Source organism: Suricata suricatta, chromosome 3, assembly GCF_006229205.1.
Source record: "Suricata suricatta isolate VVHF042 chromosome 3, meerkat_22Aug2017_6uvM2_HiC, whole genome shotgun sequence".
NCBI lineage: Eukaryota > Metazoa > Chordata > Mammalia > Carnivora > Herpestidae > Suricata > Suricata suricatta.
Genome location: NC_043702.1, coordinates 25,648,811 through 25,675,398, shown reverse-complemented (window position 1 = coordinate 25,675,398; position 26,588 = coordinate 25,648,811). Strand labels below are relative to the sequence as shown.

General features: G+C 35.3%; 1 protein-coding gene across 1 annotated transcript in view; it reads left to right on the top strand.

Moving 5' to 3' along the window:
• Positions 1–26,588, top strand: part of UNC80 (unc-80 homolog, NALCN channel complex subunit) — a 221,640-nt gene that overhangs the window by 79,122 nt on the left and 115,930 nt on the right. Inside the window, exons 22-24 of the mRNA XM_029933277.1 lie at positions 2,321–2,493; positions 20,818–21,030; positions 24,326–24,461. Coding sequence (XP_029789137.1) covers positions 2,321–2,493; positions 20,818–21,030; positions 24,326–24,461 — 522 coding nt within the window. The remainder of the gene's footprint in view (positions 1–2,320; positions 2,494–20,817; positions 21,031–24,325; positions 24,462–26,588) is intronic.

The window sequence follows — 26,588 nt, the reverse complement described above, 5'->3', positions numbered from 1 at the left end:
TCAGTTAAATAAGAATAAGTTTATTGATCACACATCCTGTCTTATATATTAGGTCTACTACAAATTTGAAGCTCTGATCACCTAATGTTATCACCTAATAAATCTTAGTTATAGTAACAAATAGTAAAACAATTGGAATTATTTAAAAATATATTACTTGGGGTATATTTAAATTCAAAGCTAAAGGAACTGCTAAGGTTCTAACAGATGAGATTCCTCCTGATACGTGCAACTTAAAGGGCTATATATAAATGACTAATAAAGTGACACATAGATAAGAGAAATTGCAGGAAGTTACTGGTTCTGGCAGTTCTGATAATGCCCAGGGAACAGAGGAACATTTTGAAAGGCAGCTGTCCAGGAAGTGTTTCCTCCTTATCGGTAGCATTTAGCTCTGCCTCCTTCGTGTCATTTGAGATTTTGTCTTCCAGATTTTTCCACCATCAGATTCTTTGTGAGCTACTTCATTTCGCAATTGATACAAAATATGTCACACTAACTGGAAGAAAAAAGTGCTGAAGGTGTTGAATATAGAATTTTGAATGTGGAACATTTGCATCTGAAAAGGAAATATGCCCATAAGGAATGAAACATGGGAAACTTTGATAATGATATTTTAATTATATTATGAGGCATTTTTTGTACTTATGCAAATTTTCAAACATAGACAAAGAGCAAAAAGGATGGTCTAATGGATTCCAAATAGTCACCACCCATTTGCAAGAACGATCAAAAATTTCCATATTTGTTTCATCTATCTTTCATGCTTTTTAAAGGTGTTTTACAATAAATCTCAGACATACATACGTGTGCCTTGCGCTGAAGCAGCAGGTGGGAAATGTAGGGAAATAGGTAGAAGGGATCAGGGTATTCTTAACAGAATAGTTGACATTTCTAGAGATCAGGTCTGTGGCTTCTCAGTGAGAACCTGGAGTTGTAACCACAAATGAGTGGTGTGAGCAGAAATTAAGGTAAGCTCTAAGTTAGTGATCCTCATTCTCGTGGTGTATTCTCAGATATCACAGGTACATTTCAGAATCCTGAGAGGGGGCTTGGGTGGGGTTTTAAAAACAATATTCAATATAATACCTTTATATAGGAAACTTTTTCAAGATATGTATTAGAAGCTATAGTAAAGTCAGGAGGTATTTAGGTTTTTAAAATGTGCTGATGCCTTAAAATGAGAGGGAAGGGACACCATGGTGGCTCAGTGCATAGATTATGTGGCTCTTGATCTTGAGATTGTGACTTCGAGCCCCATGACCATAGGTCTCTTCCCATGCATACACAGAGGAAAGGCCATGTGTAAACACAGGGAGAAGGCAGCTCTGTAAAAGCCAAGGAGGGAGGCTTGTGTAGAAACTTACCCTGCTAGCCCTTTGATTTAGACCTTCCAGCCTACAGAACTGTAAAAAAATAAATTTCTAGTGTTTACACAAAAAATAAATAAATAAATAAATAAATAAAATAAAATGTGCTGATGGATAAAAGTAATGAAAAACAATACTTTGTAACATTTTTTCTTTCTACAGTCAATAAATCATGTGGTGTGTTTGTTAAAATATGCATATCCCCCACACATAGAATCAAAATCTCTAGTGATGAGACCTGATATTCTATATTTAATAACCTCTAGACTGAAACCTATTCATAGGCAGCTAAATTATGGGAAAATAAGTGTGGGGAGGGATCCGTGGCTCCCAAATCTCTGGCCACAGGGCTGGGTCAGGCTGGCTGCCTCATTATTTTCTGAGAGGCATACAAAGGCACAAATTCCTACACTCCACTTCTAAAAATTCTGATTCTGAAAGTCTGGATGAGATTCAGACTTACAGGTAATTTTGATATACAGCCAGATTTAGAAATCCTGGAATTAAATGACCAATATCTAAGATTCTTTACAACAGCAAAAGTCAGTATTATAACTGAGATATCAAGTTCCTGTTCTTAATAACAGATTTGAAATTGCACAGGGATTGCATCTTTTCTAAAATAGAAGTTAGTTGTCGATTACAGGAAGAATTACTTTAAATATACTAAGAGCTCTTGCCAGTATTAGAGAGAAGACCTGGTAGCAAAATGATCAGATCCTATGTTTATGTAAAACTCTGCACACGCATATACTATGTGTCACCGGATTCTCAAAAGCCATGGTACATCTAAATCAGGCATTAGGATGGAAAGGAAGGAGGTGGAGTCGAAGAAAGTTTTCAGGCCAACACTACAGAAAACACGCTGTTATAACTTTGAAGCTGTTTTTCAACCTATGATCATTATACTCTCTCTCCTTCATTCCTCCACCATGGGAAACCCCCTACAGGTTGCCACAGTTTCGATGACCATCTGTCTCCCAACCAAGATGGTGGAAAAAGCAAAAATGTGGTGAATCTTGGAGCAATCCGACAAGGCATGAAGCGCTTTCAATTTCTGTTAAACTGCTGTGAGCCAGGGACAATTCCTGATGCTTCCATCCTGGCAGCTGCATTGGATCTTGTAAGTTGTTAGAAGAATTTCCCCACTCTGTCCCCCATTACAATTAATACTACTAATGGAGGAAAGCATGAGTCCCTCATCTTAACCCTATCTGTGGAGTTATCTTTTTTAATTAATGCTTCATAGTTTTCAGAGGACAGGTCTTTCACCTTCTTGCCTAAGCTTATTTCTAGGTATTTTATTATTTTGGGTGTAATATGCACTTCATTACTGGTACATAGAAGTGCAACAGATTTTTGTATATTAAATTCATATCCTGTGCCTTTACTGAACTTATTTATCAGTTCTAGTAGATTTTTGGTTGACTCTTTAGGGTTTTCTATATATAGTATCATGTCATCTGCAAATGGTAAAAGATTTACTTCTTTCTCCAATTTGTATGCTTTCTATTTCTTTTTCTTGTCTGATTGCTATGACTAGGACTTCCAATACTTTGTTGAATAAAAGTAATGACAGTGGACATTCTTGTCTTGGTCCTAATCTTAGAGGAAAAGTTCAGTTTTTCACCATTAAGTATGATGTCATCTGTGGGTGTTTTGTGTATGACCTTTATGATGTTGGGGAATGTTGCCACTAAACCAACATGGTTGAGAGTTTTTTTCAAGAATGGATATTCTACTTCGTCAAATGCTTTTTCTACATTTATTGAGATGATCATATAGTTTTTGTGGGGCTTTGTTTCCTTTCCTCAGCATTAATGGTAAAAGGAGGAAGAAAGGTGGTGAGGTGAAAAAAGAAAAGGAAAAATTTTAATAAATATGCACTAAGAAGTAGACTGTATAGCATCATGATTGAAAGGATATGAGAGCTAACTACCTGGATCAAAATCACTCTGACATTTACTAGATGAACTTCTGTAAAATGAAAGTAAGAGTAATAATAACCTATCTACCTCATGTGGCTAGTGTGAGGATTAAATGAACCATGAAATAGAAGGCCCTCATCACAGTGCCTGATAAGGTAACTGCTCCAGTACAGTAGGTCATTATTATTTTGTATTAGTTTTAGGTCTGTCATGTATTAGTACTTAAACATCTCTGAATCTTGGTTTAAATATCTATGAATTGGCAGAAAGATACGAAGGAAAGATCAATTTAAGTTCATTGTGCAGAAGTGCTTTGAACTTTATGATATTATATACACATGTAAGGGTTTAAATAAAGTGGATCTTCTTTAGGAAGGGTTTCTGTCATGTAAACTAGGCCCAGATATGAGTTTTGAACTCAGTGTCTCAATTTCCTTTATTTACCTCTGGTTTAATAAATTCCTTATACACTGTATAAATACTGGGTACTCAATACCAAATAAGCATCAAGAATAAAAGTCTTTTATTTTCTCTTTTTAAAAATACAAACTAAAATAGACTTTTTTTTAAAAAAGGAAAAAATGTTAAGCCTGCCTATAAAATGATCCCTTTTCCAGATTTTATAGCTCATGAATAACTGACCATTGGCCACACATATTTTGCCTTGGAAAATAATCCAAACCTAATCATGTAATTTATGACATTTTTTTCTATAACATTTGCAGCTTTTGCTCCCAGGATAGTGACCAACAAGACATGTGGTTTCACTTAAGCCTGAAACACAAATACCACTATAATCATACAAAATGATAACTTGTATAAGATTTTTCAGTTAGTTTCCCATTCCTGGATATTGGCCTTTGTGAATATTTGTGAATTCCAAAATGCTCCATGTGTACTGATGTATGCTTTGATGACTATTAAATGTGAAGAATCATGAGCCTCCAGGAGAGCTGAGGCTGGTGGCAATTAATCACAAACAAGGCCCCTGTGTCTAAAGCAAAAGTTTGACAAGGCAAGGAGCCAATCCCTTGCTTTTTAAGTGGGAGAGTGGTAACTAGCCTGTCACTCCTTTGAGTTATACAGTGATTTTTTTAAATCACTATTGACTTATTCCAAAAGGAGCAGATCAAAATAAATAAATGTAACGAATTTATAAGGCGAGGTAAAACAATTGAACATTCACATTAGGAGTAAGCACATGAACAGCCAGTTCACCAAAAATACTAACACCCAATAAAGTATGCCCCATCTTATTTGCACTTAAAAATGCTCATTAACATGTCCATAAATTCCTTTATTCTATCAAATTTGTAAAGATTAGAAAGTGTTGACAGGGTATAAAATGACAGACACCACTACATGATGTTGGTTAGCAGTGGAAGCAGCAGGATTTGATTAGAGAATAGAAGGAGGTCAGAATAACAGGGAAATAATGAGATGGCAGTAATGGTGAGGAGAACACTCATTGGTCCCTCTCTGCATAGTAAGTAATTTTAGAGTGGATGTTGTCACAGAGAAGGGGCAGTTCTCTACATAATAATTATGTCAAATGGCATGAGTGGTGGAATTAAAAAGCAGCTTAAAAGATACTCATCATATAATAATTAATTAACTCTACCAATATCTATTGAGAGCTTCCCATGTGCCAGGCATGGTGCTAGCTGTTAATAATGATGCAACAAAACTCAACCTGTTTTGAACCTTTCCCTATGAAGCTCATATTTGCATAGTGATCCATTTTCCAGACTTCTTTTTTTTTTTTTAGTGTTTATTTTTGAGAGAGAGAAAGACAGATGACAGCGTGCTAGTGGGGGAAGGGCAGAGAGAGAGGGAGACCCAGAACCTGAAGCATACCCCAGGCTCTGAGCTGTCAGCACAGAGCCTGAGATGGGGGTGGAACTCACAAACTGTGAGATCATGACCTGAGCCGAAGTCCCATGCTTAACCCACTGAGCCACCCAGCCACCCCTCCAGCCTTCTTTATGTACAGCATTGTAAGGTTGATAAACTAATGATTAACATTTATTGTGTGCCTACTGTTTCCAAAGGAAAAAACGATTGAAGCCCAGAAAGACCAACTAACAGGCCAGGACTACACAGCTAGAAAGGATAAAGCCAGATTAGACCTATGTGTGTCTTTAAAGACTATATTTTGGTTGTCTCATTTAAAATTATGTACGATAACTATAGGAACTTATTTTAAAACATAATAAATAATAACAAATAATAAATTTATAATAAATAATAAAAAATAATAAATTCTGTATTGTATATATGATAATTTAAATGTAAGTAAGAAAGTAAAGATGACAGAAGTTAGTTGAACTCACAGTAAGAATAGTGCATTAGCACTTTATAGGGAGATGGTTTAAACTGTAATTTTCCAAAGTACTGTCATATCTATCTTTTGTGTCAATCCTTAAGTTATAACTACTTTGGGAGGTTTTTAGACAAAGTGGGGCATCAAATTTCTCAAGCAACTGCCTAATGAGATTTTGGAAAATGATACTAACAAATCATATTATTTCAACTTGTTGAAAAATTGATAGAAAGATATAGACACATACAACCTGGAAAATGATGGCTTGATAGCATTTACACAACTACTAGTCAAATAAGCACCTGATGACAGAGATAATAGGTTGTCCTTTAGTTGCTGGTTAAAGCCTAGGTAGGTTCCAAACTCTTTCAGAGGTACTAAGCTGAAATCTGCACATAAGTATATATTATGCAATAAACTTTATTGAGAAATCTTTTCATTCAAACATTTTCACACAAGAAAACAAGAGCCAAGGTGGTTTTGTTCAAGGTCATATCAGCCAGTCAGTACTAAAACTGGATTTAGAGCAGAATCTTCTGATTTCATCCAAGATTCTTGTGGTAAGACCATATGCTTTCTTTGTATATTTGTATAGATAGATAGATAGAGATAGAAATAAATATATATATACATATAAATAATAAATCAGAGTATCTCTTTATACATTAGATGAATATGGTCTCCAGAATAAAGAAGATTGTAAATTATTGTTAATGGTCCAATAGCATTCGAATGTTTTAAAAAGGTTCTTTTACACACGAATATATGATGAATTCATAATCAGAAAATATAGGAAGTTTTCAACTTTATTTTTTATTTATTTTTTTAACTCTACTAATCATCTTCCAAGCAATACAATTAGCATTATCTAAATTAGTTATCAGTTTACCAAATTGTCTCCTCCTTTTAAAAAAGTCATATTGCAAAATTATAGGTAATGCCATAGGCAGAACCAATATTCTATGCTTGCACACATTTGGAGAGAGAGAATGTTCTTTTTTTTAATGTTTATTTATTTATTTTTTTAACAGTTTATTGTCAAATTGGTTTCCATATAACACCCAGTGCTCTTCCCCACAAGTGCCCTCCTCCATCACCACCACCTCTTTTCCCCCCTCCCCCTCCCCCTTCAACCCTCGGTTCGTTTTCAGTATTCAATAGTCTCTCAGGTTTTGCGTCCCTCTCTCTCCCCAACTCTTTTTCCTCCTTTCCCTTCCCCAAGGTCCTCCATTAGGTTCTCCTGTTCTGTTAGACCTATGAGTGCAAATATATGGTATCTGTTCTTCTCCACCTGACTTATTTCGCTTAGCACGACACCCTCGAGGTCCATCCACATTCTTTCTCATTGCCATGTAATACTCCATTGTATATATTCATGACATCTTCTTGTCCATTCATCAGGTGATGGACATTTAGGCTCTTTCCATGATTTGGCTATTGTTGACGGTGCTGCTATGAACATTGGGGTACATGTGCCCCTATGTGTCAGCACTTCTGTATCCCTTGGGTAAATCCCCAGCAATGCTATTGCTGGGTCATAGGGGAGTTCTATTGATCACTTTTTGAGGAACCTCCATACTGTTTTCCAGAGGTTCATACCACATATTCACTCTCTAAACCAGTATTTCTTTTTTTTTTTATGTTCATTGATTAAATGAGAGAGAATAGATGGAGCATGAGTGGGGAAGAGTCAGAGAGGGAGAGGGAGACACAGACTCTGAAGCAGGCTCCAGGCTCCAATCTCTCAGCATAGAGCCTGACACAAGGCTCAAACTCATGAACTATGAGATCCTGACCTAAGCCAAAGTTGTAACTGACGGAGCCATGCAGGGACCCCACTAAACCAGCGATTCTTAACACTTTGGACACAGACTCTTTTCAAATTGGATAAGGCATATAATATCAGGAGGTCAATAGATTCCTCCCAAAACCCATCCATGAAAACAAAACTGTTAAGAATTCAATCTCCGGGCGCCTGGGTGGCTCAGTTGGTTAAGCCTCTGACTTTGGCCCAGGTCATGATCTCACGTTTGTGGGTTCGAGCCCTGCATCGGGCCTTGTGCTGACAGCTCAGAGCCTGGAGCCTGTTTCTGATTCTGTGTCTCCCTCTCTCTCTGCCCCTGCCTGCTCAGGCTCTTTCTCTGTCTCAAAAAGAAATTAAAAAAAAAAATAGGAAAAAAACAAACAAAAAGAATTCAATTTCAACTAATGCATTAGTACTGGCAAAATGAGACTTTTTAGTCAAGTAATTGAACTTATTACTTTTATTAATGTTTATTGATGTTATAAAAACAGAATAATTGCCTCCTATATGGAATACTTAGGAATTATGTAAGATATGTGGGCATGGGAGAAATATGAGGCTTGTCACAAAGAAAGCATTTAAGGATTTGAAAAACAGTCCCAATACTGGTTTCTGAATGGAGATTATTTTAGGAGGAATACTGATCAATACTTTGATAATCAAGTCTCTTGGGTGTTGAGATTTCATCCTTTTCCACCAAATGATTTCACACCTATTTGATTTCCAACTGCTACAATGCCTAAAGTTTTCAGGGAGATGAGGGTAGAGGGGTTTCCAGATACAAGTACACTCTTTTCCTCCCTGTAGCTTGACCCCTACCACTAAGTTGGGCTGAATGCCTTTGAAAACTTAAAATTTATTTTACTTCCCCAAAATATCACTATTGCCAGACCAGTAGATTCTCCTTTCCTCCTCTGCTTTGGAAACTATTCTGGCCCTGCTTGGCCTTCTCAATCTTATAAGTCTCATGGTAAAAAATAAAATAAAGGGGTTAGATACTTATAAGCAGTGTCTTTGAGTCTCAAAGAAAAGAAGCATTTTCTGATCATTGTAGATGTCCAGTGATGGGGTAGCTCCATTAAGAAGGTGTTAGCTCTTTGTCACTAGACTGGATTCAGTGGGGGCCACTATTTAGGGACCTCAAGAAGTGGATGGTTTGTATGATTCCCTTTCATATCTGAGTCTTTGATTCAAGGTCTTTGATTCAAGGAGTACACAGAGGTCAGAGGTCAGAACTCCAGATATCAAAATAAGTAAAGGTTTAAAGGAGTGTAGTCATTTCCATTATCAGATGAAGAATCCAGGTAGAACCCATTAGTTGAATAAAAGAGATCCAGGTAGAACCCATTAGTTGAATAAAAGAGATAGGTAACAACAGTGGTGGTGGTGGTGGTGGATGACCATAGGAACATTTTCATTATACTTGATAGTTTGTAAAGCATCTTCACGTTTATTGCCTTGTTTATATGAGAGAAAAGGAACCAGCTCAGAGAATAGTCCTCAACTACATGCACACTTAAAAACCAATTTCTCAAATATGGAAAAGTGAAAGAACTGAAGTCACTGATGAATTCTGATGAGCATCCTGAGGAAGAGGAACAGAGCTGTGTGTCCTGTGGGCTTGAAACAAAGTAGCCTTCTGTGTTTACTGTCGTTTGCACCGGTATGACAAGTGCAGTTCTTCATACCTGTTCGTCTGGGCTAAGAGTTTCTCAGAATTACTCTAACTTTCATAAATGTCCTTCACTAAATGTATTTTTAGCTTCATTTCTCCTGTATCTGGCTTCACTTAGTGTCTGATTTCATCTGCCTCCTGGCTTTCAGAAATGTCTCACCGTTAAAATATGCTTTATGTGTTTTACAATGCATTTGTGGTTTCTGTCATATATCTATATATGTATGAATATAACAAATAGAAATATGAATATAGAAATATCTGTATTTCTACCATATAGAAATATAAATATAGAAATATAGATAAAGGTAGGTGTAAATATAAATGACATAGATAGGTAGGTTGCTGATTGACCCAAATCCAGTTATAGATACAGATATAAGCATACTTCTAGATTCTACCACTTCATCAAATGGGATTTGGGAGAGGAAGGAAAGATAAATGTGTTCATTTCATCATCAAATTTCATCCCAACACTTTCTTCCTTCTCTCCTTTATTGTTTGCTTCTGTTGGATGTTGTATTTATTTTGAACTGCAGCTTAAACCCAATTTTTGCATTCTGCTGTAAGTTTTATTTCAGAACAGTTTTCCTTGTTTTATTGCCTTAATCATAGGATGTAAATGTGACTCTTTTAAATTGGCAATTTTCTTCAGAATTAAAAAGTATCATTAAATGAAAGAAATGTTAGGAATGTCAACATTCCAAGTCTTTCTGCAGTTTGGACTTTAAACAATTCTCTTGTCATTGCTCTGACTACTCAACTTGGGGATAATTGGTTTAATTTTAAGTCCAGCACAGCTCTGCTCATGCTCTTCCGTTTTAGTACAAATTTAATAGACACAACTGTAAAGCATTTTAGAAAAGACACGTTTTGGAAAAAACTCATTTTGTCTCCAGGTGTATGTAATCTACAAGCACAAAAATGGAAAAATTAAACAGTTCTAACAAAAAGCACTTCTTTTTTCTGTGTAGTTCAGACGAAATATTCTGCTTTCTTCATACTTCAGATGAAATATTCTATCCTTTTTTATTCAGCTGAATATATAACATGTACAGAGATAGTGACATCTAATTTATTAGCATGAATAACACTAGTAATAATGTTATTTTGCAGTAGGAGAAATTCCAAGAATGCAAAAAAAGTCAGTGATATAGAATTCTTTCTGGTCTGGCATGGAGAAAACCTAATTCTTGGTAAATTACATAACCTTAAAAATAGATAGCTTTAGAAATGATTATATATATATTATTTTTTTCCCAAACTGGGGCACTTTGGAGAGTGAAAGGGAATGCTATTGGGAATTATAGCAGTTAAACAGAATAAACTGGAAGTCTTCTGGAGAAAATGAAACACTGGTTCCCACAGATACAGTCACACTTTCAGATTCACTGCATCAAATTTGATCCACATAGGGGCTTTCCATCACACGACTACTTGGTGATCAAGGCAAATTAGCTTCTTTCAGAGAAATAGGAATATGCATGCATAAGAAGAACTATCAAAGTGAAATCATATTGTGTTCTCTTTTGAATCATAAGAAAGGTTGAAATAATTCAGTAATAGCCAAAACTAAATCATGAAAGTATTCACTTGATTCTAGTGCCATTCCTATGTATTGAATTTTTAAAAAAGATCCTAACTGCAAAATGTAGCATAAAACTAATATATATCATAAATATGAAGAGTCGAAGAGAAAAAATTATGTTAATGTCACATATTCACCACTACCTTAAAATAGGACATTTCCAGTTTTTTAAAATCACTTGAATTCCCTTCCCTAATCATACACCCCCTACCTCCCAGAAGACACTGCTCCCGTGAACTTTGTTTTTATCTTTCTTGTGCTTGCTTTATTTTACACATGCACTTGTATCCCTAAGAAATACATTGTTTCTTTTTGCTTTGTTTGCCTAGTCCAAAATTCATTTATGTTAAATCCTGCCATCTTCTTTTTCTTCAGGGTTCCGTTTGAGTTCATCTTTGTTGATGCTTTGGCATTAATACATTCATTTTCACTGATGAATGATATTTGTTTGTTTGAATATGTTAGTTTACATATCCACTCAATGTTAGATGGACATTTTTATTTTTTTTAATTTTGCCTATCTCGAACGATGCCTTCATGAGTATTACTGCTATATGGACCTTGATTTACAGTTTTCCAAATACACTGAGTCATAGTTTTACTATATGACACCAAAGTGTATTTCAAAGTAGCAGCAATTACTGGCACCAACATTGTAATAGAAGCTGCTATTGCTCTGTGTTCTCTCTCTCTCTCTCTCTCTTTTAACATTTATTTATTTTTGAGTGAGAGAGAGAAAGAGCATGAACAGAGGAGGGACAGAGAGAGAGAGGGAGACACAGAATCTGAAGCAGGTTCCAGGCTCTGAACTCACAGTCAGCACAGACCCCGACACAGGGATCGAGCCCACAACCCATGAGATCATGACCTGAGCTGAAATTGGACGCTCAACCGACGGAGCCACCCAGGTACCCCTGTTGCTCTGTGTTCTTGTCAGCGCTTCTGTTGTCCAATGTTTTTATCTTCACCAATCTGATGAATTAAAGTAACAACACTTTATATTTCAAACTAAAGTCTGAAATGTTTCCTTATAGGTCTTTTACCATTCATGTTTCACATGGGCGAAAGACCTCATGTCTTTTGTTTATTTTTTTATTGGAGGATTATTTAAATTTTGTTGATTATTTTATTTTATTTTTTTGTTGTTGATAATTTTAAAAGTGTAGATATTGTCAATAAGAATCCATTTTCTGTTCTCTACACTGCATTATTTCGCACATTGTGGCTTATTTTCATTTAATTCCTTATACTAAATTTTAATAAACAGAAGATTTTAATTTGTTTCATTAAAATTTTCATTATGGCTAGCAATTTTTATATCTTTTTAAAGAAATCCCAAGGTAATAAACATATTTTTATTTTTTTCTTCTAAAAGTTTTAAAGTTTTACATTACATTACACACTGAAGTCTTTAGCTATAAATTACTATATATATATGATTGGTATAAGATAGGAAATTGTTTTCTTAATTCTTTTTTTTCCCACATGGAAAATAATTATGCTAGCCTAATGTATTACCAGTTCATACTTAATTCTCTGATGTGCAGAGAATTCATTTCATTTACTGCTTCGAATTCATAGTATTATCTTAATTATGTGTCAGATTTTCATATATGTATGAGTGTAATTCTAAGGGGTTTTGTTTTTGTTTAATGTTCTATTCCTCTTGTACTCTAAGTTAAACTACTCTGTTTTAATAGAACTTTTAACATCACCTAAGCTATTCATGGCTCTTTGCTCTTCCATGTGAATTTTATAATTAGGTTGCCAGGTTTCATGAAAATCCTTTGATTTATTCTTGGAATTATATCGAGTCCACAGATAAATATAGAGATAACTGAAATTCATTTCTGAATTGGTTAGTCAAAAGTTCTACTTCTTTCTGAATCAGTGTAATTTTAACTTTTTAAGTAATTTATCAGTTTCATCTACATTTTCATTTTTTATGGCATAAAATTTATCAAAATATTTTCTTATTCTTAATCTTTGCAACATCTGTAGTTATTTTATCTGTTTTTATTTCTAAAATTGTGAGAGGGTTTTCTTGATTAGGCTTGCCAGATATTTGTCAATTTTATTAGTTTTTTTAATGGCCTTGTTGATTCTATGTTATCTTTGTTCTCAAATTTATTTCTTCTTGCTCTTTATTTTTGTCTCTTGTTTTGAGTTCATTGTATTTTTAGCTTATTGGCTGATTGCTTAGCTCATAATTTCATTTATTCTTTTCAAAACTGATCACTTAGCTATTAATTTACCGCAAAGACCACTTTAACAACACATAAATTTTGATAACCTATAGTTTTGCTACAATTTATTTTTAAATATTTTTTAATTTTTTAATGGGCTTTTTCTTTTTCTCTTTCTTTTCTTTTCTTTTTCTTTTTGACCCATGGGTTATTTAGAAGTGTATGTGTATGTTTCAGTTTCTAAATTACAAGGTTTTGTTAGGCATCCATTTGCTATTGGTTTGTAATTTTGTTTTTAACTATTGATTCTTTGGAATTAGTTTAGACTTGCTTTATGAGCTAGAGCACTATCAATTTTCATAAATGTCCCATTTGTGGTTGAAAAGAATGTGTAGTCTCCGGTAATATTTTTTATTCAAATCTCCATTCGTATTTACTTCTTACTGCTCAATCTGTTGATTACTGAGTTGTGTTTAAATCTTCACCCTGATGACAGATTTGGTGGCATTTATACTTGTAGTTCTGACAATTTTTATTTATTTAGTAGCAGTTTAGAAGTATGGCAAGATTCTGGTGCTATGAGCCTTTTACATTAGCTAGTGACCCAGTTTATTTTTAGGAAGATCGATTTCTTTCTGATTCCAGTACAGATGAAACCATTGCATTAGGTTAACATTGGCTTCGTATGTGCTTTTATCCATCCTTTACTTTCGACTTTTCTATATGTTTGTGTTTTAGATAGGACTCTCATAAAAAACATGTGCTGAATTTTTTATACCACTTTAACAACCTTTTCCTCTGGAAAATTTAGTACCTTTGCACAAATTATGATTGCTGTTATAGATTCACCTCACTTTTTTGCCTATTTATCACATTTTTTCATTATTTCATTATATATGTGTTCTTTTTTAAAAAATATTTTTATTTTATTTTTTAGGGACAGAGAGAGCCAGCCTGAGCGGGGGAGGGACAGAGAGAAAGAGAGATACAGAATCCAAAGACGGGCTCCAGGCTCTTAGCTAGCTGTCAGCACAGAGCCCGATGCGGGGCTCGAACCTACAACCATGAGATCATGACCTGAGCCGAAGCTGGCCGCTCAACTGACTGAGCCACCCAGGCACCCCATATATGTGTTCTTATTTCTATTTATATCCTCTTTTAGTTTGTGATAGATTTAGTTTTATTCCTCTTAATTTGGTTTGGTTTAACTTTGTTTAATTTTTTTTCCTTCACTAGATTGGAAATTATTGTATTCTCTTTTTATTTAAAGTCTATAATTAGTATCTATATGCTTCCCTCAAACAGTAAAGTACTGTAGAGGATTTTAACCCCAACTATTATTCAAGATTTAGTTCTATCTTGTTTTTGTTTTAACATTGAAAAAGTAGACAATATTTGTTTCTGATTTTCAGGAGAATTATTTTTAAATTTACGCAAAATCTTAGCATATTCTCTCTCGCCATTTCTCCTTGAATCTCATGCGTTCTTCCTAAGACCCATGTCCTTTTGAAGGAGACCTTTCAGAAGTTTCTTTAGTGATGATCAATTAGCAGTAGCTCTCGCAAATACAATATACTTGAAAATATCTTTATTTTGGTCTCATTCTTGAAAGATACTTTTTCTTCAATTATAATTATAGGCTAACATTTTCTTTCTGTACTTCAAAGGTATTATCCCATTCTCTTCTGACTTTACCAACATTCATTTATAGTAATATATGTAACCTAATCTGCCCCTTTAATTGCTTTTATTGTTGATATTTTTATTGTTTATGTTTTGCAGTTTCACTAAGATGTTCCTAGATTATTTTTCTTATTTTAGATTCATAAAGCTTCTGAATCATGTAATTGGCATATTACATCTATTCTACACATTGTTCTACTATTATCTCTTCAAAGATTATGTCTTTCACATTTTATCTAATCTTTACTTCTATAAATTGAAAAGGAATATGATAGATCTTATTGTTTTATCCTCTGTTTTTGACAGCTTCTCTTTTATATTTTTCATTTCTTTGTTTCTTTCAATCTATATCCTAAGTTACTGAGATATGTCTTCCATTTCACGTTTTTTCTTTTCAACTTTGTCCAATCCCGTGTTCTAAACCACAAAAAATTTTGCCCAACAAGAGACATTTGGCAATGTTTGGAGGAATTTTTTTTGGTCACAACCTGATTGCTCATAAAATCTCCTGGGTAGATAACAAACATGCTGGTAAATATCTCCTAATACATAGTGCACTCTCCATAAAAAGACAGTTATCTGGTACAAATGGTGATAGTGCTGAAATTGAAAACACTTGATCTAGCCTTTTAATCTATACATTGAGTTTGAAATTTCAAGTACTACTTTTTATTTGTAGAAGTTTTATTTGAGGCAGCTCAACTTTGATAACATTTCTTCATCATACATTTCAATATCTACATTAATCTTTAGATGCACTTGATATCAGTACAATTCCTATAACTCCTGTTTGTGACTTTGATTCTATACTTTGTTGTTTCTACTCTTACTCATGGTAGATTTTTATATGTGTTTGTCAAGTGAACTTAACTTCTTGGAATTTTATGTGTGAGAATTCTTTAAGACCTGTATTAAAAGCAGTGTTATTTAGCAGATCAGCAATATCAGCATCATTTGTGAGCATGTTTGAAATGCAAATCTTCAGGCCTCGACATATCTACTGAATCAGAATATTTGGGGCAGGAACCCCAAAATCTATTTTTGTCCATATTCCTCAGTGACTCTTATGCACACTAAAGTTTGAAGATATGAGAAGTACTGATTTAAAATATTCCTCCAGATAGGATTTCCATTTCCTTTCTCAGGCAGAAGCAGTACCAGCCTAAGATTCTTTTTATTTTTAAATGACCTGGAAGTCATGCTCATTCTAGTCCAAACTTATACAAGAATGTGGGATTTTGATTAGGAATGTCCATAGAAGAATGTTTTTATTCTTTTTTTTTTTTTTCTGCTTTACCCAGACCAGAGCCAAGTCTAGTCGGGCATGCCTACTTCTGTGGGGGTAGATCTTTTTCTTATTCATGCACTGACCTTAACTCACAGCTGGGATGTCGGCTTTATATAAGAGTGAATGAACTGACCTCCCACTGTGCTTGGGCCCAGACATTTAACTCATGGCCCACTGAAAACCCAGGGTCTGGCTTCTCCGCAGTCAGTAGAAACCCTCAGGGTAATGATTGCTATGCTAGCTCTCACCCCTGTCTCTCCCGCACCCAGAATTATACATTCTTGTAATTTCTTCTCTCCAGCAGTTTATTATCTCATGTTAGAAACAAAAGCAAAAGCAAAATGAGAACTTTGGGAGATATTTCATTTAGTATTTTCAGAAGTCTAAACCAAAGAAAGTTTGTTTCTACACCGAATCCATCATATTTTCAGACAGAAGACTTTATTTAGTTTTTATGATACCTAAAATTTTAGTGTGATCTGAGTAACTGTTAAAATGGCTATGCATCTAGACCATGTACTAAAATATAATGCCTGCCTCTAGCCTGATAACAACATGATTTCAGTTGCCCACAGCTACTGTGGAAATGAGCAAGGGCCGAGAGGCAGCCTGTCAGTTACTTAATGATCTCAGTCAGGCAGAGAATTCAATACAGGCTAAGTAATAAATACTGACTCTAGCAAACGAGGTTCCAATGCACATTCAGACCCACAATAACGGCTTATTCCCATTGGTTTTAAATAAATAGGTACCATGTGCCAGCTAGAGCTTTATATTTTATTGTAAAGCAATAAAAATACTATGTAATTCCCCAAGGACCCACATAAAATATTCAATCTTTTAAAACAGTTAGTTCCTGTCCAGTGTTTTTTATATGAGTTTTCAGAATCAGTTAGGTTTCTTCTCACATAATAAGTTTAGATATAGTCCTTCAGGGAAAGAAATGTGTTGCAATTATAACCTTCAATTAACCATCGTATCTTGGTAACAATATTTTCTAAGTCCCCAGGCAAAATAAAGCACAGCGGCTTGAATTAGTGTTCCAGTTCTCTCCTTCACTTTCATAAAGGAAACATTCAATATACATAAAGATCTTATAAAATGCAGGAAAAAGTGACAAAGGAAGTCAAGGAGAAGCAGCCAACGCTTGAAGTTTTCTAGTCATAGAATGTTAGAGAAATGCGTGCTGCATAATGACATTCTAATGACATTTTGTGGCTCTAACTAAACAACTTTGTCGTCCTTGTAGAGAACACCTTATATAAGAGTGAACTACGTGAAATTGTTAGTATTCAACTATTTTTGACCTTCAAACGTACAAATTCCATAAGATTTCACTGAATATTTTAGGTTAATCTAATCTTCCCAGTTAAAGTCAGTTCTTGCCTTGTCTAGAACTATAAAGTTATGCAACAATTGAATTGAAGCCACTCTGTGGGATGATGAAACATACAAAGGTAATCTAGCAGACATGCTAATAAGACAGAAGTTTAAATATGCCTACTTTCCTTTCAGGACCACCAGTAAAAGTTCTCTGTGGTATACCAATAGTATCAAATTTTCTTTAGATGTTCACTTTTGACTATGCTCTGATACTCTGTGGTTTTCATCCATGCAGCGTTCTTCTGATTCATTTTTCTCCATTTGTGCTGTTGTTGTCTGTGATGTGAGTCCATCCCTATCCATTCTGTCATGTCTCCATTTTTTGCTGCTTCTTCAGATTGTGCTGAACTGTAAGAGGTAAGCTCCATCAAAAGAGGAAAAATTGGCTCTTCTCTATGTCCGGGAAGAATCTTTTGTCCAAGGTATTCTAGAACCCTGTCCCTAAAATCGATGCTTTCTAAACCATACTCTGAAAGAAATCTATAAGGAAAATAATTTCTCATACCCACACCCACACCTAGAATGCCGCAAAAGCTCTTTCATACACATTGTGAAGTGAGTACTTACTGCTAAGTATCTCCTCCCAGGATGCCCAGTAGTGTCCTTAGCTTTGTAGAGTCCTCAACAACTCCCTCAGCTGTCTGCATAGTGAGTTATATATTACAATGCCCCCAGAAAGCGGTATTATTCAGTGTCATCTTGTCCGTAGTATTCCAAGCCGGCTTTCATCCACCAGATTGATGAGGATTATAATAAAAAGGCAATATTGGAGTTACTCTGTGTCCTCATCCCTTAATGCAGATAGTGAATTTGCCAAAGCTACTTGCTTTTACAGTTAACAGGGATCAAATTTATCAGATAACAACCTTCCATTTCATGTTGTGCTATATAGTGAATGGGAATTATTTGCATAATGATCTCAATTCCATTTCCACACCTTAGTTTAGGATTTCCTGGGGCTGATAACTGGTAATATCTGGGTTTTATTTTAGCTGAGTTTTTGAGAACAGAAAATCAAAATTCCTTTTCATTCAAAATGCCTTGAGCTTTCTAGGCTTTTTTCTGAAGAAGGCAAGTCAATGTACATAGGAAAACTGACAAAGCACGATTTGGATTTTTCATTCGTCTATTGTTAATCTTCTCCGTGTCATCTAATAGTGAAGGGCAATAAAAAGATCCTCTGCCCCAGACCCTTGAGTTAGGTTAATTTTCGGCCTTGAGAGTCCTGTAGGAGTCAGGGTTTGCAGCATGATGCTCCCCACCAGTGATTCTGTCTTCCTGTCATGGAGTGCGAATCCCATTGCATTATATTGGGAATGTGTCAAAATGTGATGGGCTGAGAATAAACTCGCGTGACTCACCTTGCCCTCCAGACTGCCATTCATTTTTAGATACAGATGTTCAAGCCTTTTCCAGACACAGATTAGCATATCTGAGATGTTTAGTAAAATAAATATTTAATATAAGAAAAGAGTGTAGACATTTAATCTGTATGATATGGTTCTACAATTCTGATAGGTTTAATGCAGAAAGTCATTTGACCCTCTCAATCTTGTCTTTCTTTTCTGTGACCTACTACCAAATTTTGGCACCAATGCGGTGGATGATAGATTCTCATCATTAGTGTCCATTTTTTATTAATGATAGGTTCTCACCATTAGTGTTCATCTTGCATTCTGCCTTTTCACATAGGTTAACTTTGCATGTAGTAGCAATATATCATATACTTTGTGATATTAAGCTCTTAAATAAATATATTTCTTACTGGAGTTCTTGATGGCTTCCTTCAAGTTGCGGACAAGGAGAAAATGCTTAAAGGGCTAGCTTACTAGAATCATTCAGTGTGTTTGAACTACTGTGGTACTCAAAGAATGAAGTACCACTTCTGCCTATGAAGAGAGACATTAAGAAAGGCTTCTCAGAGGAAGCAACTAAACTTAGTCTTAACAGTGGGAATTTACAAGATGGAAAAGGGGCTTAACAGCTCCACAAATCATGGAAACATCATGTAAAAAGGTATAAGATGTCATATTTAAGAGACTGTAACCAGTTTGATAGAGTTAGGCCATAGAGTACTTGATACAGAGATAGAAAGGGAAATGAACCAGATAACAAAGGTTGGGTATATTTATTCATGTTATGATTTAAGTGGATGGAGCCTATAATAAATTTTAAATAGGAAAGTGATATGATCACATATTTGTATTTTAGAGGGTAACATTACATGACATTAATGCCCCACTTTTAAATAATGACTTTCTACATGCATTTTAGAAATCATCTTTTGTCAAGATTTATATGTGTATATATTAAGACAATGTAAATACCAATGAGGAACTAGCAGCATTGATTTAGGCATTAGAAAGACCTAGTACTGAATCCTGTGTTCTCCTCTTCCCAGCTGTATGACTGTAGAAAATTTATATCTCATTTTTTAAAACATTGAAATGAAGAAACTATTTCTAGTCCAGAGGTTTGTTATTATTATTCTAAAAGCTAATCAACATGCAATTGATACTCTCTATATATTAGCCCCTGTTTTAATATTGTGGATCAATGCATTATTAAGAATATTATTGTTTGAAATATTGAAAAGTGTTAGTTACTAATTAACTTATGGCTACCAGGTAACTCTGTGTTGAAGGCCCAATATTGTGATGTATTTTTTTTAATTGGCACAAGTTAAAATGCACATTAATTGTTGATGTATGTATTTTTGGTGACCTGTTAACCTTCTATGGGAATGCTCCTTTATTTATTTATTTACTTACTTATTTATTTGTTTTAGCTTGTAAATATTTCAGTAGGTAGCTGGTTTTTATTAGTTTCTAGGTATCAACTGAAAGTTGTTTCTTTTATTTTTTTTTTGAAGCACGTCTTGACATGACAACATGGAACCCTATTTCTCTTTTTCTGAAGGAATGCTCTGCTTTTCATTTATCAATTAAATAATTTCCTTTTGTCATTTTCAATTGAAACCATGCCTATTTAAGCAGAATTTGATCTGTTATGCATCATAAACTAAGGACAAAAAAGACTAACAACAAAATCTAATAAGCACTTCCTTTTCTTACTAGCCAAAATGTGCAAGAACAGTTGTACTTCCTTGGAGTGTGTGGATGGTCATAGATAACATTAGTGTTGCAACCAGATCACTGTTGACTCACTTGATTAACATAAGACTAGTTCTAGAAACTGAATATTGGTTTGCTTCGGGTTAACATTTTAACAAAAGCTTCACATTGAAAAATTTTTTTGAAAATTATCTCGCTCTCCTATTCAAATCCCACCCATCTCTTAAATATGCAATGATAAAGTCATGAAATTACTTGAGATTCTTCAAAGGGGAAGGCTAAACACAGAAATCTGCTTAAAGTGTCTAATTCTTCAATATGCAAATTTGCCTTCAAGGATTCATTTTCCAGAATTCCCACTACTGTTAACCATGCTACTACTACCCTGGGAAACATGACTAACCTAAATCAAGATATGGAGACTAAAATAAACTAAGACTACTTAGTAATTCCCTTTAAGGCCAGCCTATTGCTCATTAATCCGACATCATTCTTTCCTCAACAACTGTCCTCAGGAAGCTCCTGTGGTAGCCAGAGCAGCTCTGTTCCTGGAATGTGCCCGTTTTGTTCATCGCTGCAACCGTGGCAACTGGCCAGAGTGGATGAAAGGGCATCACGTGAATATCACCAAGAAAGGCCTCTCCAGGGGACGCTCTCCCATTGTGGGCAACAAACGGAACCAGAAGCTACAGTGGAATGCTGCCAAGCTCTTCTACCAATGGGGAGACGTGAGCTTATGATTTTCTTATATAAAAATTCAGGGGCTTGGGTGAAGTGAAGAAGTTCTCTGATTATGTTTGTTTATTTATTTGTTTGGGAGACAATTTATTGAGTATCTGTTATGTATCATGCACTGAAACAAAAACATTTTAGGGGACGATAAACTTAATTCATTTAATCTTCTCAATAAATCTATGAAGTTAGACGTTATTTCCTCTGTCTCCTTCCTTGGTCCTCTGCCTCCTTCCCCCTTATGAATGTAGATATTCCCAGAATTTATTATAATTTTTCCTGCATAACCTCCCTCAGGAATACATTTTTCCCTATGTTTTTAACTATAACCTGCATGCCAGTAGCATAGGTTTCTCTACCCATGGCACGATTCAGATCCCAGGCCAGCATTACCAGCTGAACTCCAGAGGCATTCACTTAATACCCTGAAACACAATCTGACCAAAACAAAACTCTTCTTCCAATATAAATACACCCTCTTCTGCAACCCTTCCTGAACTTTCTATTCTTATAAATGGTAATGCCATTTCTCTAAAATGACAGCATTTGAACATATTCCAACCTTTTCCCCTTATTGATTCCACCTCTTTCATGTCACTAATGTCCTTTTAGGGCACATCTTTATTCTTTGTCATCTGGATGACTAAAATATTTTCTGATTTGGTCTTCTTCCCAGTCTCCCCTCATCTGACCCATCCTACACACTGCCAATAAAATGATCCCCATATGGCAGAGCTCATCTGAAAGCAGAACACTCATACTTATCTCCTAGCTTCCAGGTTTGCCCCTCTCATTCACTCTCCAAACTGCTCTCACAGTGATTAGGCTAAAAATGCAAATCAGATTGTGGTTCTTACCCACTTATAATGCTCCAGCGACCCTCCTTTTCCCTTGGAATAAAACCCAAATTGCTTAGCCTGGCATCACTACTCTCTCCACAGCCTTTATTCAAACTATAGCAAGATTTTGGATGATGAATGAGCTAATGTATCTAGAAGAACATTTATTTCAATCCTTTGCATCTAACAGGTATTCAATAATAATGTTATTACATTGGTTTTTGAAAGCAGGATATATTGTGCTATTTTAGGCACTTAACACAGAGTCTTTTGAATGAGTAAGGGTTCTTCCCCATTCACACATTACCTCTCATTCTTCTTCATAATACAAAATGAGGCTTGGCTTCAAGAACTACGGTATCTAGTCCCAATCTACCTTCCCAGCCCTCCTGTACATTATTTCCTCTCACAAAATTGTGTTTCAGCCAAGTGGCTTGTCAGTCTCTGAACACATCCATGCACTTCATTGATAGATCTTTTGGAACTCTCTACCTGTAGTATCCACTCCGCCCACCCTCCATTAGCCAAAACACCAATCCTTCAAAATCTACAACAATCTATAGCAAAGAGACAATCTGATTCTCTGAACTGAATCTAATCTGTCCATCTCCTGAACTAATAAAATACTTTTGTCTCTTTCAACAGTTAATGTGTTATTTTGATGTGTTGTTGCCTCCGCAGGAGACTAAGCTCCTGGAGGGGAAGGGCAAAAACAGACACCTTGTATTTGAATCACAGACCTCAGCTTGCTGAGCCACCTTGAGCAAGTCTTTCAACCTCTCTCACCTTCCCAGTTGCCAAACAGTGACCCTTCCAGATGGAGGTTTATAATCTACTAGAGCACGTTAAGCAAAGATACTGGCATACTGTAACAATTTATTCAACTCTATGTTTTATTTAATACCTTACAAATTACCTCACCTAATAAATATTTGATGAATGAAGAAAGGAACAAAGCTTTCCCCAAGGCATTTTTTCTAGCCTTGGAAGAGACAAGAGACACAGAGCTCTAAATTATTAGTTATACACTTAGTATTATCCCACACAAGTTCATTTTCTGAGCAACACTTTAAGCTTTACGAACTGTGGATTTAACTTAGATTGCTTAGTGGAAAGATTGATGTAGGTTTTTCACCCTTTGAATCTCACCATTAACTTTGTTGGCTCCATTCCAGAGATAATTACATGTCTCCTTCTTTAGAGAGGATTCCAAAATAGTGACATCAGGACAAGGCTTTTTATTGCAGTAATAGATTTTGTTTTTATGTTTTGTTTGCTTAAAACTTCTCAAGTTAGTGACTAAACTTTTAGGATGCCATGACACTTTTTTAAAATGCTTTCTTTCTCATTGATATGGTTTTTGTTACTTGTCACTTAATTCCAGAGTTTAAGAAGAGCTTTTTCTTTCCAGATAGCCAAGACATTCAAACAACTTGTGTGTTTATTTAAAGAGTTTGGGATATATCTTTGTCAATTTCTAGTACTTTGTCTAATTTCTTGGATGCCTGGAATTTAGCATCCTTTCTAAATATTTGAAAGAAGGTATACCAAAAGGAAGAAGAAAATTAGTTGGAATTTTTGCCCCTACTAATGCACAGACTGTGAAAACCCAAGTTCAGTGCTCATTTTAGCTGTTGACTCTCCTTCCTAAGCACGTGTCTCTTCTTTTATTGTATGTAATTGGAATATAAAAAAAAATTAGAGGTGGTGTGTTTTGTCTCTTCTTTTGGAAAATTCCCTTTGGCAAGTCAGACAATAGTCTGTGATGATTCAGAAGAACAGATAGCAGGTATTGGTTCCATGTTGATGTTGGATATTCTACCAAAGGAATAGTTAGTATCTCTTACTCATTCATAGAGTATCATGGAGTGGAGTGGGAGAACAAAGTCTATAAAAAAGCCATTACTTATGTACATAATGGCAGATATAAATAAAATTGCTGTACCAAAATTCATGCCAACCTCCAAACTCATTAGCATGGCAGTGACATTTTCATAAAAGCATAATCAGAAGCACTCTCAGGAACTGAGAGTTCCTATTTTTTTTTACTACAACAAAATCTTCCATTAAAAACAAATTCATACTCCTTTATATGAGACCCATAAAATAAATAGCCTTCAAGTAACTGGGAATATATTCAGAAAAAAATTTGCATGAGAACACAAAGGTTTTGTTCCAATTTCTACAAGTCTTCAGACTAAATAACCTTGGAGATAGTGTTGATGTCATCTACCCTTGAGTTTCCACATAAAGAAACGTGGTAAGTACAATACTGTGGCGTATAGAGGCGGCATAGGCCATATGTATTAGTATCAGTCTCTTTGTTTAATGTGTCCTACAAGATGATACATACCTTCCCATCAACAGTTGCTTATGGCCTCTGTAATGTGAAAGCCTGTTTTTCAGTCTGACATGTTTTGTGCTGTTTCACTCTTTTTTTCTCCCCTGGTAGGCAATTGGTGTCCGGTTGAATGAGCTGTGCCATGGAGAAAGTGAGAGCCCTGCCAATCTGCTGGGTCTCATTTATGATGAGGAAACCAAGAGGAGACTGAGAAAGGAGGATGAGGAGGAAGACTTTTTAGATGACAGTAAGGAGACTCCCTTTACTACAAGAACCCCTGCTTGTAAGAATCTTTGCTTTAGGAGCACTTAATATTTCTCTTTCCTCTTTCATATTCTTACCACCTTCCCATGTCTCCCCACTGCTCCTTTTCCCTTATTTCCTGTGCATGGATGTAACACATGTGCATAAAGCTACACAAAGAGAGGGAAAGAACCAGAAAGAGAAGACCATAGACAGAGACAAGGAGTTGCAGCCAATATGGAACATCCAGTGCTTTGTAATCTGTGACACTTACTATTATGCAAAGATTAGTATTAGGCCTCTCTGAGAAAATATAGCTGTGGAAAAGTACTGACCCAGAAGAGATTTACTCAGGTTCTGCATTTTGTTATTGCTCTTGGAGATTAAAAAAATAGACCAAATAAAATTGGACATCAAATGCTTCCCAAATCATTAAAATAGTGAATTATTTAATTATAGTTTTTAACCTGAATTTGAAATATTAAACAATTCAGATTTTTAGAACTGTGAATGTCTGCTGTACTGTACTTCTTTGTTAAAATTAGAAGTGAGTCCCACCATAGAAGAGTAAAGACAAAGAGATTCCTGTATACTCCTCTTCAACACCATTTTGTGCATATGTGTGTTGTATACCATACAAGCTTGTTGTGTATGTGTACTACTACCTAAATAAAATCCCTAAATAGTTATGGAATTAATGACATTATCTGATGAAGACAATGATACCTCTTCCTCTTGCCTTTCCCCAGTGGTTTGAAATTCAAACTCCTTAATTATATGTAACTGTATAGTTAAACGTTGCCAAGACCACTTCATCTCTCCAGTCATAAAATGTAAAAGGATGGATAGAGTCATTGAGCATAATTAAATATTAATAAAAGAGAATTTATTGTCTTCTTTTCCACTTTCATACCAAAGATTTTTTTTGCAATTGTTTTCATCATTTTGCCCTTTCTCAGCCTTTATCACATCAGAGCAAATTTTCTTGACTTAGCTGCTGACAAAACACCAAATTCTGACATCAGTCTTTCAGCCTATCAAGTGAACATTGGTCCCCAAAGATTCCCTTAAGTTCACAAGAGTCTAGACAATCCTAGAATGCCTCTGTAAAATAGAATGGAGAATGGAATTGGGCATGATCTTAGGACCACTTGAGAACTATCTAGCAATCACAGAACCTAGTGAAGAGCTGCTAGAAGACATCTCCAAAGTGACTTGGATCTCCTAAGAGTCCTTCAGAACAGAAATGAACTAAAACACCATTAGACCGACACATCCTCACAGCCCAAAATGAACGTTAATCTCCATGAGACCATATAAGTGTCATTTACCACTATGTTATGCCTGGCACTTTGGCTTTTTGAGGAGAGCATGTAGGACTCAACCCTTGTTCATTTTAACAGAAGATTTTAGATGATAGTTACAAGAGAGCCTGGACTAAGACCAAGTTCACTATTTACGGGATTGACAAGAAGAATCTGAATGATAACCTCAGGACAAGATCCAGAAGTTTATACTGAATATTTGGTATTTGAATATTTTTTTAAAAACTATTGCACATCCAGACAATTTCTAGAGTTATATAGCCTCCATTGAATAGAAGATTGAAATGTCTGGTTTAGTTCTGCCTTCTTGTAAGTATATAGATCATCTTACATTTAAAAGGTAATTATGGCTCAGGTGCCTGGGTGGTTCAGTCAGTTAAGTGTCTGCTTCTTGACCTTGTCTCAGGTCATGAGTTCATAGTTCGTGAGATCAAGCCCTGTGTCAGACTCTGTGCTAACAAGATGAGCCTGCTTGGGGCTCTCTTTCTCCTTCTCTCTCTGCCCCTCCTCCTCTAGCCCGCACGCACTCTCCCTCTCTCATGAGTTAAATAAATAAACTTTTAAATAATAAATAAATAAAATAAAATGTATGGCTCAAGTAAGTATTCATCTAGAAATTTGAGAGGATTTTTTCTCTTCAGTTCTTAACAAGAGGCAATGTCTCCAGCCACATACTATCTCTGGAGAAAAAGTAATGGTTTTCATGAGGAAATCAAATATCTTCAGAAAGAACATAATTTCCACCCTCTCTCAATATAAGCCATAACATATATATGTTATTCAATTAAGAAAGCCTAATATACAGG